Source organism: Tripterygium wilfordii, chromosome 17 (genome assembly GCF_013401445.1).
Source record: "Tripterygium wilfordii isolate XIE 37 chromosome 17, ASM1340144v1, whole genome shotgun sequence".
NCBI classification, from domain to species: domain Eukaryota; kingdom Viridiplantae; phylum Streptophyta; class Magnoliopsida; order Celastrales; family Celastraceae; genus Tripterygium; species Tripterygium wilfordii.
The window spans coordinates 485,898-505,392 of NC_052248.1; the positions used below are offsets into that span (position 1 = coordinate 485,898).

General features: G+C 37.3%; 3 protein-coding genes and 1 long non-coding RNA gene across 4 annotated transcripts; 3 read left to right on the plus strand and 1 right to left on the minus strand.

Annotated features, from left to right (window-relative positions):
- The first annotated feature begins 2,081 nt into the window (after positions 1-2,081).
- Positions 2,082-3,983, plus strand: LOC119981987 (peroxidase P7-like). Its single transcript, XM_038825127.1, has 3 exons — positions 2,082-2,318; positions 2,432-2,623; positions 3,239-3,983. The coding sequence occupies exons 1-3, from the start codon at positions 2,109-2,111 to the stop codon at positions 3,788-3,790; spliced, it is 954 nt and encodes a 317-aa protein (XP_038681055.1). The 5' UTR covers positions 2,082-2,108; the 3' UTR covers positions 3,791-3,983.
- Positions 3,984-5,018: 1,035 nt separating this feature from the next.
- On the plus strand, positions 5,019-10,429 carry LOC119982733 (shaggy-related protein kinase zeta). The gene is made up of 12 exons (XM_038826255.1): positions 5,019-5,240; positions 6,553-6,645; positions 6,978-7,037; positions 7,115-7,387; positions 7,464-7,538; positions 7,618-7,674; positions 8,410-8,550; positions 8,665-8,715; positions 8,808-8,903; positions 9,093-9,176; positions 9,498-9,599; positions 9,923-10,429. Exons 1-12 carry the CDS (start codon positions 5,226-5,228, stop codon positions 10,016-10,018), a joined length of 1,143 nt encoding a protein of 380 aa, XP_038682183.1. The 5' UTR covers positions 5,019-5,225; the 3' UTR covers positions 10,019-10,429.
- A 1,225-nt stretch (positions 10,430-11,654) lies between these two features.
- Positions 11,655-13,558, plus strand: LOC119981726. The gene is made up of 2 exons (XR_005464235.1): positions 11,655-12,001; positions 12,568-13,558. It is a non-coding gene; the product is annotated as an uncharacterized LOC119981726 (long non-coding RNA).
- Positions 13,559-14,558: 1,000 nt separating this feature from the next.
- Positions 14,559-19,124, minus strand: LOC119981724 (aspartate aminotransferase, mitochondrial). The gene is made up of 10 exons (XM_038824835.1): positions 18,773-19,124; positions 18,152-18,237; positions 16,739-16,945; positions 16,457-16,562; positions 16,211-16,315; positions 15,959-16,131; positions 15,570-15,729; positions 15,169-15,264; positions 14,985-15,079; positions 14,559-14,890 (listed from the first exon to the last, which is right to left on the minus strand). The coding sequence occupies exons 1-10, from the start codon at positions 18,944-18,946 to the stop codon at positions 14,818-14,820; spliced, it is 1,275 nt and encodes a 424-aa protein (XP_038680763.1). The 5' UTR covers positions 18,947-19,124; the 3' UTR covers positions 14,559-14,817.
- Between the last annotated feature and the right edge of the window lie 371 nt (positions 19,125-19,495).

A 19,495-nucleotide genomic window follows, 5' to 3' on the forward strand; every position in this document is an offset into this window, starting at 1 on the left:
TAGTTGTTTAGGCAGCTGTACTCTGTTCATCTGTTCGGTGAAAGTAAAAGAAAACTAGATGATTGTGGTATCACGGCTGCTGTTTGCAGCTGTAATGCTATCTTAAGTATATGTTTATTAAAATTTGACTTGATGCTTTAGTCTAACAGCCCCATATGTCAAAGGTCATATTCTAGAAGCTACTCATGGTCAACTCTCTGAACTAAACCGAACAATAGATTTTAGCCTGAAAGATTGGAATTATCCATCTAGTTGAGTTTGTCAAATAGATTAGCAACTTGCTCTTTGCTGTTCTTTAATTTGTGATGTTGAAACCCGGTCTCTTTCTGTATTTTTTTCTTCGAAATTTGATTTTGTTAACCACTCTATTCGTAGACTTCGTAATCTTTTCCTGTAGGTTGATAAGGTATGACTTTCATATCCTGAGCTAAAAGTGTATCAACTTGCGTGATTACCATGTGATCACCAGTTGAACTTGGAAGAAAAACCCTTCCTGAGGTAACTGATACAAGTTAAGCTTACATTAACTAAGTTTATTGTTTTTTTTCCTTCTCTCTCTATCTTTGACTTGGTATTTTATTGAACAATGCTTATTAAATAAGAAAGCTTCAGCAAAGTGCATCCGCTTAAAAGATGCCAATACGACAGGGGTAAGGGGTTGCTGGTTGAATATGGTATATGGAGAAGAATTGTTCAAATCCTGTTGACGATTTTACTCTTCTTTACTCTTGCTTTATAATAACAATGGAGTTGTTCGAGTTATACTTTCTCCATTTACAATATAGATCTGTTTCTGAAAGAAGTCTACTGTATGCTGTCCCATTCGAAAATAGATATCATTTTAATGTACTGTAGAAAGAAAAGGTTAAAAAAAAATAAATGGAGTGGCTGGGGTTTCTAAGACCAAAAGTAATCTGAAATGAAATAGGTAATGCATTGGAGATGGAGAGGTATCTTCAATGTTCAAAGTAAGCGTTAACATTGAAGATGAGCTGTCTTCTTGGAGGTACATGCAATGTTTTCAAACTATTACCTATTCAACCTCTTTTTCGTGTGGTTTTTATTAGCCCTTTTTGGTATATGAAAGGTAGGCAGTGGTTGAGGAGAGTGACCCAAACTCACTTTTTTTAATGTGGAAAGCATAGACCAAAGGAATTGGGTAATATATTGAAGTTTCCCTGTACTTGGTATGTTGATAGATATGGAATATCATCTTCTTTGCTATGGTAGATATGGGGTGTAAAATGGGGACTATACCAATCTTAGGATTGCTTGGAGTACCAAAACCATGTGTAAGTTTCTTCTTAAACGAAAAAGCAAAAGGGAGAGCGTTTGTTAAGAACGTGGATATGAAAAAAAAGAAGAAGAAAAAAGGCAGACCATAGATGATAAATGATGATAGATTCCAAGTTATGCCTAAATCATAAAATGTACAATGTAAGAGAATTTAATTTACCTGGTAAAATGTTTCAAGACTCCGGAAGTTCTTCATTTAAACTCAAGTGGCATACAAAAAAGCAAAGAAATGTACTCGGAACTGAGAATCACAACATACAAATTTGTCATTTGGACATTCGATATATACCTAAACTCGGGTTGTGAGGCTCGCGTGCATAGAATTTTCTAACTTAATGCAATATAAGTTGGGTCAAAGTTCAACGCGTGGCCATAAAAGGTATTACTCCCAATGGAAATAAAACTCAGGACCTTTCGAACCTATACGGTTCGTCGGTTTGATCATAGAGAGATTCACATCTCACACTCAATAATTCTGATTCATGTATTAACAAGACTATTATTAATGTGTTCTTTTTGCATTTTGTTTAATTTGGAGGCTATGATTAAGTCAACTTCCTTTTTAGTGGTAGACCATAAAGCATTCCTGTTGAGAATCTTGTGAAGCCTTTTCTTCTAAATTGGAAGTAAACTCTACATGCGTAAAAACGCGTTTCGCAGCTAAGTTTGAAATTTGAATACATGTACACACACCAGCATGCACAAGCTCTGTCTCTCTTAAAGTCCAGGTATATCTGTCTCTTCATGCATGTTAGTTTCTCTATAAATAGAGAGAAGAAACTCTCCCACAAAGCATATATCCATCAACACAAATGGCTTCTAAGATCAATATTTTAGTGACTTTCTTAGTCCTCTCTCTTCTTGCTTTCCTTGGCAATGCACAACTTTCTCCTAATTTCTATGGAGCAAGGTGCCCTAATCTCCAAACCATTGTACGTGACACAATGAGGACAGCTGTTGCTAGAGAAGCGCGCCTTGCTGCCTCTATTCTCCGCTTGCTTTTCCACGATTGCTTCGTGCAAGTAAAACCCTAAACTCGAAACCCTACGTACACTTGCAAGAAGATCCGTCTATGTATATAGAATTAGTTTACTAATTTTAACACGATTGAGTTTTGTTTCTGTTAATTATATAGGGTTGTGATGCGTCAATACTTCTGGACGACACTGCCACCTTCGCCGGCGAGAAGAATGCAAATCCAAACAGAAACTCAGCTAGGGGTTTTGACATTATTGACAGCATCAAGACACGAGTTGAAGCTGCTTGCAATGCAACTGTCTCTTGTGCTGATATTCTTGCACTCGCAGCACGAGATGGAGTCGTCTTGGTTAGTTCATTTAATTTTTCATCATTATTCGACGTTATTTAGAAGCAATTCATTAGATATGATAGTTAAGGATGTGCTTATGACACAGAAATTATGCTAATTAAGGATTACTTGAGTTTTACTCAAGTTAGTTAGTTACCTTATCGAGTGAGAATTAAGCTTTGATAGAAAATATCAAAAATAGATTGGGTTTCGACCGACCCGAATAGTTGAGTATCAGAAGTTACGATTCCCGGTGTTTCTTTTCCCAACTATCTCGAATGAGATGGACGTATGTGATCCATGTGAAATTATAGACATCACCCACATGATCCATATAAAATATCGTGGATCCATTTCAACATTTGAGATAGCCGGAAGAAAATACCACTGACATCCTTAACATTTTTTATTGAGTATTTAATGTATACATGAGTTTTCTCCAAACGATCAAAGGGTGACCAGTATATACTTTGTTTGGTACTCACAAATTCTTTAAATAAATAAAAAATATTTTTAAGAAGCTTTTTTACTAAACTGTCTTTGACTTTCTCATCACATTTATCTATTTTTTGTTTACATTAATAAAAAATAATTCAAATAATATGTGAATTTTATATTTTACATATAACCCAGCTGGGAGGACCAACATGGACAGTCCCACTAGGGAGAAGAGATGCAAGAACAGCAAGCCGAACTGCAGCCAACTCCCAAATCCCTTCACCCTTCGCCGACCTCAACAACCTCATCTCCTTGTTCTCCGCCAAAGGCCTCACCGCCCGTGAAATGACCATCCTCTCCGGCGCCCACACAATCGGCTTCGCCCAGTGCACCTTCTTCCGTAACCGCATATACAATGAGACCAACATCGACGCCAATTTCGCCACCAGGAGGAGGACCAATTGTCCTGCTTCTGGTGGAGACACCAACTTAGCACCTCTTGAGAATCCGACACCGTCGATTTTCGACAATAACTATTACAGGGAGCTGGTGGCTCGGAGGGGGCTTCTGCATTCAGACCAAGCACTTTTCAATGGAGGATCTCAGGATGCTGTGGTTACGACTTATAGTAACGATGGCGCTGCTTTTGCTAGAGACTTTGCTGCTGCTATGGTGAAGTTGAGCAGTATTACTCCACTTACGGGGACTAATGGAGAGATAAGGAGGAATTGTAGGAGATTGAACTAGTTATATATTATAGCTCTTATTCAAAAATAAGGTTTGGATTGATGTACTTTTTATGTGATTTGAATAACATTGGAGTGGGACTACTATATAGACAAGAAAAATGAACTTGTCTTGTGTTATATGTACCATTTCATTATAAATGTAACTAGCTATTAAGGCAAATTAAATATAAAGATGATTGGTGGTTTTGTTATGTTTCAGTCACAAACTATGTTTTTCTCTACACACACACACACACAAGCATGCATATAAATTGTTAATCTGGGTTACCGTCATCTAATAATGTAAGCTTTGATAAAAAAAATGTAAGCTGAAAAGTTGAAATGATGGATTTGATGGTCACAACAACCGAATGATATTTACATAATATGGGGCATAGCTTACCTTATAGGTCATATTTAGGACCGGTAAAAAAATTACTCGAAAAATCGAACACTTGAAACTAAATCGAATGGTCGGTTATTTTCAAAAAATATTTAATGAGAATTGATCAAAACCGAATGAATATTGGCCAATAACCGATTGATTGATCGGTTAAATTCTTGTTAAAAATCGAAAAAACAAATTGACCGAAATCGACCATTTACACCCTAATCATATTGATGGAACCTTGAACTAGAGGTGTCAAGCAGGCCGGTTGGACTGGAGTTCTCAACCCGTTAAGCGAGTTGGACTGGATTTCTAGCTTACAAGTCACAAGGCCAGGCCGGCCCGCTTTACACCTCTTCCTTGAACACAAGATAACTATTAAGATTTAAGGGTCACGTCAGGGGATCTAAATCCGTTACTGTTGATGAATTAATAACAAATTGTCCAAAACAAGGTGGTGTACAACAGTGCTCCATGAACTAGATCTCATTAGATAATTAGATTTAACTAATTATTCAAATGCTCTTCACTACTCGCTAATAATTATGAACAGTACAATGTTAGATACCTTTAAAATTTGACTCTCAAAACTCTCTCAAATCTATGTGATATTAAAATAGTCATTGATTAAAAACACATATGTAGGGCTCACTTCACATCCAACACGTCACAATAAATATGAGTCTTTTAGAGTCACTTTTTAAAGGTGTCAAGCATTATCTTTATGAACAAAGTAAAGACTTGGAAGGAGAGAGAAAGGTGATCTGAGTGGACCGTGGAATTGACGTCCCCTTGATTGCGCGTGGTCTTCTTCTACGTGTCCCACTCATCCGACTAAATTCTCTGGAGTGGAGACAGAAAAACACAATAGAGACTGAGGAAGGAAAGGAAAGGAAAATAGTAAGAGAGAGAAAGCAAAGTTGAAACTTGAAAGCTGTTGAGCACATGGAGTGAGGGGTCTGACCGAACCATCATCAACCACCACGACCACAGCAATACTGAAGCCGACGCCATGTCCCACTCTTCCTGAGCCACCGGCACCACTACTTGCGTTGGCGCTCCGATTATGGACTTCGATAAGGTTCAGTTTCTACATTTTTTTCACACACAGACACTCACACTTCTCTCTTGCTTTATGTTCTTCTCTGTGTGTCTGTGTATATGTTGCATTGACGCATGAATCTTGGTTGATATAGTTTGATTTGGTTGTTTCTGCTCTCGCTTCACGCGATCTATCTGTTTTTCGAGTCGGTGGCGAAATTATGCTATCGGAGAGTATTTTCCGTTTTCCTTCGTTTGTCTGTCTTACAGGTATAGTCATTCTAATTATTTTATAATTTCGGTTGAGAGTTGGGTGTGAGGTATTGTAACTTGTAAGATGTTTCGTCTCTTCCACTTTCCCTTTTTTTTTGTTCCTAGTTTCCAGACAGAGAATAAGCTTTTGTTCAGTTTAACGATTCTGTCAAATTTGTTCCATTCCATAGTTTTCTCAGGTTTTTTGGCTGTCCTCTCTGATATCTTTTGAGTTTTGCACGAAATATTTCATTTCATACTCTCTTTGGTGTTCAATACTTCAAGGTTTTGGAAGATGTTTAGTACTATGTCTTAGTGATTTTTTGGTCCAAACTGTTATAATGTTAGTTAACTTTAGGTCGTTTTTCTTGTTTCTTTAGGTGGAGTATTGTTGAATCTGCTGTAGTTTGCTTCAGATAGGGAATGTCCTTTGATTCGTCAGGGAATAGGCTCTTCTTTGTAATGCAAGCTTTTTTTTTTATGGCATGGGATGCTTTCTTGCAAGCCATGCTCATCATATATTTGATTTTCTTATACTTGGTACCCGTCTGGGTTATCTCTTGTTGTCCTTTGATTGCTCGTTTTTGAAAGGGAATACTTATTTCCCTTCCTTACTTATTCCTTGAATCCTTTTCCAATTAAGGACTTGATTGCTAGTTTCATGAGTGTGTTTCTTTATATGGTAATCCTCCATTAGTATTTGTTATCACAGATTGCCTTATTGATTCTGAATTTGGAAGTACCAAAATCAGTAACTTAGACTTGTTCATGTCATGAATTTTATGTTCTCAGTGATTTGATAACGGAATAGTAAGCTAATGGAGAAACGTAATGATGTTGGTTATGTATAATTTGATGCTAGAATTTGCGTCATTAGTGTACAAGACGTCATTGAAGTTTTATTTTAATGCATGATTTTGTGTTCACTTAAGATTGAATTCTCTCTCATTGCCTCACTAGTAATGAGAGATCATGAATTCACTCTTACCTGAGCAGCTGTTCAACACTCCACTCATCAATACGAGCAACTTCCATATCTTCTTATTCGTAGCCTGTAGCTCAGCCTGCATTAATTTTTTTTGGTTTCCAATGAAATGCAGGAAATGTCATCTGCTATTATTGAGGGGAATGATGCAGTTACCGGTCAGATAATATGCACGACCATCGGAGGCAAAAATGGGGAACCTAAACGGGTTAGGACTTGGCAATACTTTTTCTTTTTTTGTGTGTGTTGTTAATTGGAATACATACTGCTTAAGTTAATCTTGCTCTTTTTACATCTTTTTTTAGTGTAAATTAGCGATGGTAATTGTATTATTTCGAGGATTAGTTCTACAGAGGGTGATTTTTTGGTAAAAAGAGTAGTTTAACTTGTATACTATCAGTTATTGAGGTGCTAAAATCTATTTGCCTTTCTCTAGCCTTTGCAACATCGAGCTAATAAATTGTTGTTGTGAATATCAAATTCTTTCTCAATTCTTGTCAACTTGAATGCTGAAGTGTTTTCTTTTTTTGTTGCCTGCAGACTGTCAGTTATATGGCAGAGCGTGTTGTAGGTACTGGATCATTTGGAATTGTTTTCCAGGTACATAATATTCATGATATCCAAAATGTCCTGTTATTCTTGTGCCCTATCAACTTGTTGATATCTTGCCTTTTCAGTCGAAATGCCTTGAAACGGGAGAGACAGTGGCTATTAAGAAGGTCTTGCAGGACCGGCGATATAAAAATCGTGAACTGCAGTTAATGCGCTTGATGGATCACCCAAATGTTATTTCCTTGAAGCACTGTTTTTTCTCTACGACTAGTAAAGACGAGCTTTTTCTCAATTTGGTTATGGAATATGTCCCTGAGACCATGTATCGGGTTCTGAAGCATTACAGCAGTATGAACCAGAGGATGCCACTTATCTACATACAACTTTATACGTATCAGGTATTTTTTTTGTTTTTCTGGATTCTATCTTTGCATCTCTTACTTAAATATGTGAATAAATGCAAAATTTATTCAGATCTTCAGAGGGCTGGCATATATTCATTCTGTTCCTGGAGTTTGCCATAGAGATGTGAAGCCTCAAAATTTGTTGGTATGCACGTTCTCTTTCTTTTTTTTTTGTTAATTAGCCAACTTTTGGTCTGAAATTATGATATTTTGTATTGGTGTAGGTTGATCCTCTCACGCACCAGGTTAAGCTATGTGACTTTGGAAGTGCAAAAGTTTTGGTATGTGGATCTCCTTGCTACTTTTCCTTTATTTTAATATGTATCGTCATGATAATGAATTAATGATGATGCTGCAACCTAGCAGGAACGTGTGAGTTAAAGCTGTAAATTCATAAGAGCATGGATTTTTTTTCATCCTGGTAAACCACAGGTTGATCTCTTTTTGGGTTGACATCAAACCTTTAATACCAGAGTTGGCTGCTTTTCTGATGCTTAACGGATTGTTGACTCATATTTGTCTCTTTTCACAAACACCAATGATACCTAATGAAAGAGTATGGTGTGAAGGAGAAACATTTATTTGGAGGCGTAGTGCAGATTTGCGATGATCTTATGACATTTACTGTCTCTGTACCTTTCATTTCATTGCAATGGAAATCCTTCATATTGACAATGTTATTGGGCGAACATACAGTTGACATTTCTTATTATGGATAACTTTTCCTTGCTAATTTATTATGCATGTTGCCCTTTTGTGGCTTATTTTATCATTTTTGGTCATTGGCATTTGTTCCTGCCAATGATTTGCATCCTGGAAATTTATTTTAGTATGATCTCGAGAAATAGTTCAAAATTGGTCTGAGTTGATGTATATTCCCTCGTTACTGGTGTGAACCTGCAGAATTAGCATATGGTTTAGGTGAATAACTTAATATAACTCCCTTTTAGCAGGTTATCTTATTACCGGAGTATTTAATTTATTTCTATGTTCTTGCTTAACTACTTTCATGTTAGGTCAAGGGAGAAGCAAACATCTCATACATATGCTCTCGTTATTACCGAGCTCCAGAACTCATCTTCGGTGCTACAGAGTATACAACGTCAATTGATATTTGGTCAGCTGGTTGTGTCCTTGCTGAGCTTCTTCTGGGCCAGGTTAGTGACTGTCATAATGTGTATAATATTGTTACAGATAATACGTTGAGCTGTGATATAAAGAATTTTTTCACATGATGTTATACTTCTCATGATTTCAAATTTTTATCATAGCCGTTGTTTCCAGGAGAAAATGCAGTGGATCAACTTGTAGAGATCATCAAGGTAGAGCATCATCATCTGTGTGATGCAATCATGCGACTGATATTCATACTACTCTGGCAGTCTTGTGATCACGTCTTAGCTTCTTCTTGTAGGTTCTTGGTACTCCTACTCGAGAAGAAATCCGCTGCATGAATCCTAATTATACAGACTTCAGGTTCCCTCAGATTAAAGCTTATCCTTGGCACAAGGTATGGCCTGAAATCAGAAAAGTTTATGCTTTTAACTTCATATAACTCTTTAAAGAAATAGCATTAGTTTACATGACATAGTTACTATGTATTTGTTTCGCCCAAAATCATGTTTTTGACAAACTTGATGTTCATGCTATAGTTTTCTACACATGCCTCTCATGTCTAAAACGAGGAATTTTGTTTCAGGTTTTCCACAAGCGGATGCCTCCTGAAGCAATTGATCTCGCTTCAAGGCTTCTCCAGTATTCACCAAGTCTTCGTTGCACTGCAGTGAGTGAACTTCTTTCATCATGATTCACCGCTGTGGTCTTAATTATAGCTGATGAACTTAAAAGAACACAAAGAAGGAACACAGCACGCTTATTTTTCTTAATAATATCTTTTGGTGCAGCTTTGCTCTTGTGCACCTTCTTGGTGCTTAATGGATTTCTTTTCCATTATTTTTTTTTTGGAGGCGGCTGCTGCAATTGCTTTCTTCTGCTGTTGTTGGATGCAGTTTTACCTTTGTTCTTTCCATTTGAAGTGCCGCGATATCTAATTCAGTTAGTTGTGTTAACTTAGCTGCTTTGCGCCCTGAATTAATTCTTGCAGCTTGAAGCATGTGCACATCCTTTTTTTGATGAGCTTCGTGAGCCCAATTCCCGCCTTCCTAATGGTCGCCTTTTACCTCCTCTTTTCAACTTCAAACAGGAAGTAAGTCTTCATTTGAGTTTTTTAAAATTTAAGCTGCACTATCACAGATTTAATGCACACCGATACTATTATCAAACAGTGCATCTTTGTGTGCCACTCATAAGAGTCGACAGCTCACGTTGAATTCGTGTGACTGATTGTATTGTTTACAACTAATACTGTTGATGGCTCCTTGGCCCTTGTCTTTTTTGGTTCATCATCATTGCATCTCAGTCACCTGTTACTTGAATTTGGTTGAAAGGATAGGCTTGTATGTGATGCATGAAAATATTTGTATTTCATCTTGTTAACTCTACTTTATTCTATTTCCAACCTAATTACAGTTAGCTGGGGCCTCTTCTGAACTGATTAATAGGCTCATACCCGAGCATATAAGGCGACAGGCTAGTCTTAGCTTACCACATCCTGCAGGCACGTAAAAGTGAAGGCATATGAATAAGAAATCAATTCTTGGAGTCAATGCTTATGAAACAGAGGATGACCTTGGTAAGATCAATACAATCATTTTGTTATCAGTGGATTCTCTTGGCCCGTGATGGATGTCTAGCGGTGTAGCTAAATCATAGTGTTTCTGTGCCTTTGTATATATTGTTTTGATAAAAAAGAGTGGAAAAGCCAAGGGAGTAAAAGGAGGTATTACAATCTGTCTATCTAGTTAGGGGGACACAATAAAATCCCAGCTGTTGCTTGAGCTCGTTAGTGGTTTGGCTTGCTTTTATGTAAGAGGAAGACATTGTATTGTCTGTTGTTGGCCGTGTTCTGCAGACACAAAACGAAATTTCACAATTTATGGTTACTACAAAATCTTCCCCTTCCCCTTTGCTCATTCATTTGAAGGTTTAAAGTAGTTCATTTTTTTTTTTAAAGAAGTTGCAAGGCAAAAGAAGATTCTTGGCTGAGGAGATGCAGCCAGCACTTTATTACCCAAAGGATAATCGGATGGTGATCTTTTACCTGGCAGAAGAAGATACTTGGCTGGGATTGCAGAGTGTGTATTGGACAAGGGGCTGTTTGGCAGATTCACTTAAATTAAATCAAGGTTGGAACTTGGAACATTATAGACTTGTGAAGAACTGGAGATACAAACATGGCCCTGATACTTTGCTCCCAAAAGACGTATTCAGGCCAACGAACAAGTACAAACACCACATGCTTTGGACTATCTCTATCCAGAGTCCAGTCCACTGTGTTTAAGGCTTTGGCCCACATAGGCCCATAAATCAATAAGCACGCAAGGGCGTTAATTATTTATTTTTATTTTATTTTCAACCTCCTATTGGTTGCGGTGTACTACGTGAGCGTATACCTTCTTCCACCCAATAATGATTTTCATAAATTGGGATATGTAAGCACCGTTTGGTGCACAAGTTCTCTCAACAATTTATTGCGAGAAAAGTATGGATAGACCACTCAAAAATAGGATCTTTTGTAAATGGGTCATTAAAAGGATTTTTTTTCAATTAAATCACTCAATGTTCTCAATTTAGATAAATAGATCACACCGGTTCAATTCCTATCAATTTCGGTAGAAAAATGTTTACCTGGATAATTCTGTTCATAGATCAACATTTTTTTTGTTACGTGGACATTACTTGTAATTGTAGAATAGTTATTAATAAAAATAAAATGTGACATGGAATATGTTAATAATTAGAAGGAAAAAAAAAAAACTCAAAAGGATTAAAAAAATCGCACCAATCACGCTGATCTATCTCTCTCTCTTTCTTTCTCAGTCCGTCTGGTTCGTCGTCATGGGTGCTCTGAGTTGACCTTGAAATAGGGATGGAAACGATGGAGTTCTTGCAATACCGACCATCACAATATAAACCCTTGGCCCCTTACTCCGTCGAGCCCGTCTAATATACTTTGAGAGTTCAAAGTCTTTGCGGAAGATTGAAGATCAAAAGCAAGAAGTAGAGGAGGAAGAAGAAGTAGAGAGAAGTAAGAAATGTGCTTTCATTCTCATTCAGTAAAAAGTTAAGTTACGAGCAATGGCTACGAGCCTTATAAGTACAAATTTCAACTGTCTGCTCATGTCAACCTTAATATTGTTGACAAGACTGTACAGCATAAAAATCAAATAAAGTAAATAACAATTGTGGACCCAAAGGCTTGGATAAGATATCCAAGTAAAAGGAAGCCCAAAAAGTAAAAGGAATAAATTCAATAACCGGCCCATGTGTGTATGAGCCCAATGTCAGACTTAAGAGTTAAGACTATAACCAGATAGGGCAGGAAGAACTCGAAGAAAGCAGATGAAGTTTCAAGGGACCAGACGAACTGAACCAGAAGACCCGAATCTTGTCACCGTCTGCATTCATCTCTCTCATATCTTGCTCCAAGGGAAAATACGCTGCCGTTCTTGCAATACCCACTGTCTTGCTTCAAGGGAAAATACGTTGGTAATCTTCTTTCCTTGGGGTTTGTAAGTGTTTGATTTAGCACTTATTCTTCTTTGTTGGATCAAATTGCATTCTTGGATACTTGTTTTAGTACTAGATCTGTAAAATTTCAGGAATTTTGCTTTCCAATAGATGTTCCACAAGGTTAGGGCTTTGACTTTTGTGATTAGAAAAAGTAGCAATTGGTTTGTCTCTTCTCATAGTGAATTCATAACTTCAATTTGGTGGATTCATAGCTTAAATTTGGTGTTTTGTTGAACTTGAGATTGAAAGTGGATTTGAGATTGAGTGTGTTCTTGGGGATTTTTTTTTTTTTTTTTTTAATTCTCTGGTTTTAATTTTTAATTTTTTTTGTTTGTGTTTATATTCGATGTGGCATTTTTTATTTTTATTTTTTATTCCACAATGGCAAAATTATGACATGTCATCAATCTCCGCCGTGAAATTGATCGGAATCGCCCCGGAGTGACACAGCCATATGCTTGTAATTTTGTGCAAAACATGCAATGCATGCATCATTCATTTATTTGTGAGAACAATTAACTGCCAGATAACATATGCAACAGATGGAGCAGAGAAAAGGTGGCTCTCACGGGGAACAAAAACGTGCTTTCTGCTTTAGTATGTGATTTTTGTGTGCTCTTGAACATTTTTTTGGATATGAGAAGAAGAAACGAGATTGAAATTGTCACCATAATAAGTAATACTAGATACTATTGGCTTTCACTTGGACATATATCCTCTTTTAACATTATGCAGATCTTGACTTTGCATTTCATGTTTGTCATGTGCCTGTGACTTTCAACTGGCAATGCTAATTTGGTGCTCCATGGGACTTGATTTTGCAACTTAGTTTTACTAAGAAACTCTGTTTAGGCCATTTGAAGTGATGTGAAGGGATAATATTAATCATAAACAAGACAAGATAAGAAGGGGCGATAATGACTTTGCTAAGTAACTTCTGCTGCAGCACTTCTTTGCACGCTGGTGGCAGCATTATGTGCAAAGCATAGACTAAGATGATTATCTTTTTGGCAAGGACATGGAATTGAGCTACTAGATCCAAGTTGAAATTGGAGGGGATAAAAAGGGAAGTAAACTAGAAGGGGGAAAAAAGCTGCCCAATGATTTAGGTTAAAATATTTCCTTGATTAATCAGATGAGCTCTTAAGACTGATTACATTATACCCTCTTTTTTTTTTTCACTTTTGCATCACATCAGGCAAAAATTGCGTCTTGCTGTATAAATTACTAGTATTCTTGTGACCTTTGCCTCAAAGACCAAAACCCAATATTAATGGCCTGTCAAGGCAACACAAGACAGCATTTTCGTTCTACTGATTACTGACTAAATCTTGCATTGCTGGTTGGGCGGGTTTATACTTGTGTTTGTTTTTCTATGGTCTGTATATTAAACCCTTGTTTTTGTTTTCCTATGGTCTATATATTCTGATCAAGATTGATCAGGAGCGCAATTGTAATCCCTGAATTTTGATCATGTTGTGATTCTGAAAATTCTTCAATTAAAATGAGCTCAGGTAACTGTAGCTCTGGATACATCCGACTCTCCTAAGTTTTTCTTCTTGGATTGATAAGTTATGAATATAATTAGAAGTTATACACTTTCTAAATCCCAAGTTTATTGATTGAGGTTAGTATATGTTTTTCTTCTTGGATTCATAAGTTATGAGTATAATTAGGAGTTCAACAATTTCTATATACAAATAGTTAGTAAGATGAAATGGTGCATAAGCAATTTCATTCCATGGTAGTGGTATATTGCATCCTCGAATTCTAATGTTAAACATTATCATTATTGAAAATCAAGAATAAGAAGCCCAATTTTGGTGAAACAGTATCAGATACTGTTTCCATAAATAGTATCAGATACCGCTAATTAAACAATATCAGTTCTAAAATCTTGACTTTTTCCCAATTTCCCCTTTAATTTGTCTCAGTCCGGGCCAGGCCCAGACCGATTAATCAATATTTGTTCCAGCTCGGTATATTATGTTACACTTTGAAGTTTATTTGATCATAATTTAAAAAAAAAAAATTATTTCCCTCCCACTAGCTCTCTCTCCTCTCACTAATCAATATCTGTTTGAACTAGTTTATTCTTGTTTTTGTTTTTCTATGGTCTGTATATTCTGATCAAGATCGATCAGGAGCTCAATTGTAATCCCGGAACATTGATGGTTTACTCTTGTTTTTGTTTTTCTATGGTCTATATTCTGATCAAGATCGATCAGTAGCTCAATAGTAATCCCAGAATATTGGTGTAATGATTCTGAAAAATCTTCCTATAAAAGTGAGCACAAGTAACTGTAACCACCCGGTTCTCAAAAGATTTTGTTCTTGGATTATGAGTGTAGAACTGTGGTAAAATTCCAAGTTTATTGATTGAGGTTAGTATATATAGTCGTAAAATTCACATATTTTGTGACCATAAGAGTTGATTGTCACACACTTAAGGTAGTATCAATCATTGTTGCAACTAGAGTTTCCTATTATATTAGTTTACTGATTCTTTCCCAGATAACGAAGACAAACTATATAGCACATTGAAGTAACACTCAACATCTATTGCCCTTGATTACAGTTTAACAAACTTGTTGACGTAATCCGTCACTTATTTATTATTTTTACTTGAGAAGAAATATTCCAACAAACTGGACAAATTGAATAAATAGGACTATTCAATGGTTGGTGAAGAGCAAGTAATCGCCCTCTTATTGAGGCAGGCAGGAAGAAAACAAAAATATTCCGTTGAAGTATCTCAGTATATCTGTGGCCTCCTAACGGAAATCAGGAGGTTATGCAGATTTGGTGACTTCATGTATAGCATTTGCCAAGTATCCAACATTGCCGGTAGTAACACCTGCCATACTGCATGTGTTGCCAACAAGTTAGGTAAAATCCGAGTTACTGAATGCATAAGATGTGAGAGTTAAAAAGGTTCGATAATTAGACATAATAATACCTGATTCGACCATTTCGCGTCATATAGATATGATATTCATTTGTAAGCTTGTCTACTTGCTCAGGGTTCATCCCACTGTAGCAGAACATGCCAATCTGTTTGCAATGACCAAAACCACATATACACATCAGAATCTCTTGATGAAGGTATGAAACAGGCAATGATTCTGACAAACATCACGCACCTGGTTAGTAATGTGTTCCCATGATAAAGGCGATCCCAACTTTTCAAGGTTTTCCCGTAGAGCTTTTCGCATCCCAATAATACGATCAGCCATGACCTGTTAACAAAGTGTAAAATAAGGCATAGATAACAATTTGGTTCGATGACGTTTATAGCAAAAGCACAAGGCTTCGCTGCATTTTCACAAGCCTTTCATGCATGTTAACATTTTTTACTATCCCACATATGATGGCATTGCATCATCTAGATGGCTCAAGTGTTCGGGGCAATCAAAATGTATGTTCATACTGGCCATATCTTTCCTAATTACAAATCTGAAAATTACACCCTATTCCTTTACAAGTCTCCAAGTAGAAACATGCAAATCCAAATGTTTGCCTTCTTTTAAGGAAAAAGAATTACCTTAACTTCCTTGAGCCACAATTTCTTCAGGTCTGGATCTCCAAGTATGGTTGAAACTATGAGTGCACCATGGACGGGTGGGTTGCTATACATGGGCCTGGCAAGCTGCTGCAGCTGACTTTTTACAGCAATGGCTTGTTTTTCATCCTCGCAAAGCACACTGCAATAAATATATATTAGCATTGGAGTTAAAGAACCTGAGATAGTAATCTCCCTAGTAAATCCTGATAATCCTCAAAAAGACATCCCAGAAAGATCTTCATCCCATTAGTTACAAAATATATCATTGTATTCAAACTGAAATGGCAGATGACATAATACCACAAAAGGTGGACAAAAAAAGGGGGTATGCTTGTGCAAAGTGGGATGACCAACAAAAAAAAACACACCTGAGGCATCCGACTCTCTGGCCATAAAGTCCCATATTTTTCGCAAATGACTGTGCAAGGCCAATCAAATGACCATCCTCAAGAAAAATTCTAATGGACTTTGCATCTCTCTCCGGATCACCACTGGCAAAACCTTGATAGGCCATGTCAAAGAAGGCAAAATGTCCCTTTACCTGAGAATGAAAATGGGCATTGAGAGGAGAAAAAGTAGCCCAAGGAAGACAAAATAAATAGAAGGAAAGCTGTTGTAACCTTGAATTGATAAGATATCTCCCTCCATTGATCCTCTGATGGATCTACTCCGGTAGGATTATGAGCACAGGCATGAAGTAGAAAGAATGAGCCATTTGGAGCATTCTACAAACATAATAAGTGCATTCATAGGCAGGCGAAAGAAAAAAATGTGACAAGTTGACAACATTTGTACAAAGCAGTTATGCGGAATCGGATTATATCGGGGAAAAAACATAGAGTAATTTGATCACTGCCAGATGATACCTTTATATCATCCATCAGAGCTGCAAAATCTAACCCTTTAGTTTCGGGGTGATAGTAGTGGAATGTCCTCTGAGGAACCTGGGCATCTCTCCAGATGTTATGGTGGCTGTTCATAAAAAATTCCATATAAGGCCATATGAAGCAATCGAGAAATAAAATGGGATAAACAAAAGCAACTCGTACTCTATAACCAAATTCTTCAAACAAATAGCTAAAAGAAGAAAATGCAAGGAAAGAGGAGCACTATAAAAAAATGAAAGGAAAACATAAAACGTTACTCACTTGGCCCAGGTTGGGACCGGTATGTAGATTTGGGAATCAGGAAGGAAACGCTTCTGGAAGTCTGCAAAAAGTCTGCATGCACCAGTCCCAGAAAGAGATTGCACAGCTGCTATCCTTTTATCTTTGATGAATTCAGAATTCTCTCCATAGGCCAGCTTCAGAGTTTCTTCCACCATCTTTATGCTTCCTCCCATGGGGAGATACTCCCTGCCGAAAAAACATAAAATACGCTAAGCATTTGCTTCAGTTGAAAGGGCATAAACATTAATATGTTAACATCAACATTTGTAACTATTCAAAAAATTGCCTAGGAAAAACGAGACACAGAAACAAATAAATTGAAGGCAGAACAGCTACACTTGAAGACAGATTGAGGAGTTACCAAGAAAACCGCTCTACCAATGCCCAGGAAAATATGAGAATCAATAAGGCTTGCTCTTAGATACACAGAAGGTTGATTAACCACAAAAGGAAAATATGCTTGTATCTTCAGATCAAACAAAAACCAAGCAATGGACTCTGCAACTGCCATTGCTGAAGAGGCCACTGCTTCATCAAACTCCGAGAGAAATATTCACAGCTAAACCATGCTTCAGGTTTTGGTTCATAGGCATTATATCAGGGAAGCTGATCCAGTTGAAATTTGAAGTCCTATATATGCAAGGCAACCCCTATTTCCCTTGCTAGCATAGGCTGCAAAGAATCATGTGCTACTCTAGGAATGTTTTAACTTTTGTTGAGTAACATCAATCTGAAACAAAATTTTGCAACTTAGTCTATATTCATACAGGAAATTCTGCAGCATATTCAATGATTAGCAGATAGTTAAAGATATCCTTCTCACAGGAAAGCTCCAAATAGAATCATTTGCAAAGGTAACGAGTATTATTTTGTCCTTGCATTCATTTAGCTGAAAAGAACCTAAAGCAAATACATTGATTCTCCCCTTCCTGCTTCTCTCTCTCTCTCTCTCACACACACACACCCATATGCCCATACAATGAAGAGAAGAGAGATGCATATGCATCATGCATGCCTTCACACTGGAAAAGATCTCAAAATTTAAAGCATTATAGTCTTTCCATATCCACAATAATCAAAATTAAAGGACAGCATAAGTAAGCATCAGAATACAGGAAAAGTAGACAAAAGCATTGAAAATAAGGATGTCTACGATCATAAAAGAAACACAAATACATGACAAAAGATATCATACGGGGTAGTGGAGAATAAAGAAGCTGCCACAAAGGGACCACAGCAAAAGTGGGAAGCACAACAACACAATTTTGGAATAACCATAAGTCCCTACTTGCATCATCAATTGCTATTACTATTAAATCAAGCATACCAATGGTCTAAATAACAAATAATATATATCAACAGTTTCATGTTCATGAATTATGCGGCACTCACATATTTGAGTTGCCAGCAATCCTTCGCTCAGCTTCCCTGACGCATTCAAGAACAACAGGCTTCCCATTATCATCGCGATAAGCCCCCTTCAATATCATAAGAACAAGAACAGTCAACATAAATATCCAACAAACAACTCTTCTATTTCTTCACTAATTTCCTAGTTATTGAATTATAAGCATGCGGATGTATATGAATTTCTCAATAATTCACATATAATATCTTGGCATAGCTTTTCCTCTAATAAAATTGAAAGTTATTGCCAGATTTAACTTATGCTCACACTGCTGCATTGCAGAGCGAAGGAAAAGGAAGATCGCATGGAAAAAGACAGAGTCAGAAACAATTGAAAACAAGGTAGTGAAACTCACTTCCACCTTAATGCTCTCTTACTCAAGGTCAAGTGAATCAAACAATATCATGAGGTTCAACTCCAATGAAATTCCAAAGAAATTATAGCTAACACTTAAAACAGAGAATCTACAACTTGGATCAATGAGCAGACCGATTAAAACACATAATTCAAAAACCTAGCAAGACTTCTTCTCTATCATTCATTTAACCAACTGCCAGAAAAAGAAAAAGAAAAAGAAAATTCAAATGACGAGAGAAGAAACTCACAACTCCAACATTGACTTTGCTTGGATTCGAATCGGCCAGGAAAGCTTCTGTAACGCCGAGAATCGGATCCTTCGGAGCTGGCTCTACGCTGCTCCACCACGAAGACATAGATCGCTCTCCTACCAGGGAGCTCCGCCTCATGATCTGGCCTGATAGAGCACTTCGAAACGCCATGGTAGCTCTCTCCTTACTAGGAAGCACTTTATCGCTGCGAAAGAGAGCAACAAGAAGCAGAAGATCAAGCGAGCGAGAGAGGAGCGAATAAATTCGAAGGCACTGAGATTTATCAATGTATAAAAGCGATAGAGATTAATCAGCCGCCTGCAACCTTGAAATGCGTGAAATTGCTCAACAATAAAATGTCCTTTTTGTTTATGGAACTAAATGACCTCGCGTGACGCTTGTTGAGACTAAACGACAAGCGTAATTACGAAATAGCCCTTGAGGGTGACGAGGTCATTTCCTAAAATACCTCCATTGCAATTGCTGGCCATATAAGTTGGGCTGCGATCTCGGATCATCTTTGATTGAAGGGCCGGTATTGGGCTGCGGCTGTTCAAGGCTTTTTACTATGGGCATGAAGAATCTGTCTCTTCGGTTCTGGCCCTTCTGGCTCTTGGGTGCTTTAGTGGGCCTAGCTGGTCATGGGCTTATAATGTAATTGGACTTGGGCTTCCGGAGGCTTCTCTCCTTGGCTACTCTTGGACTTCTCTTGGGCTTCAG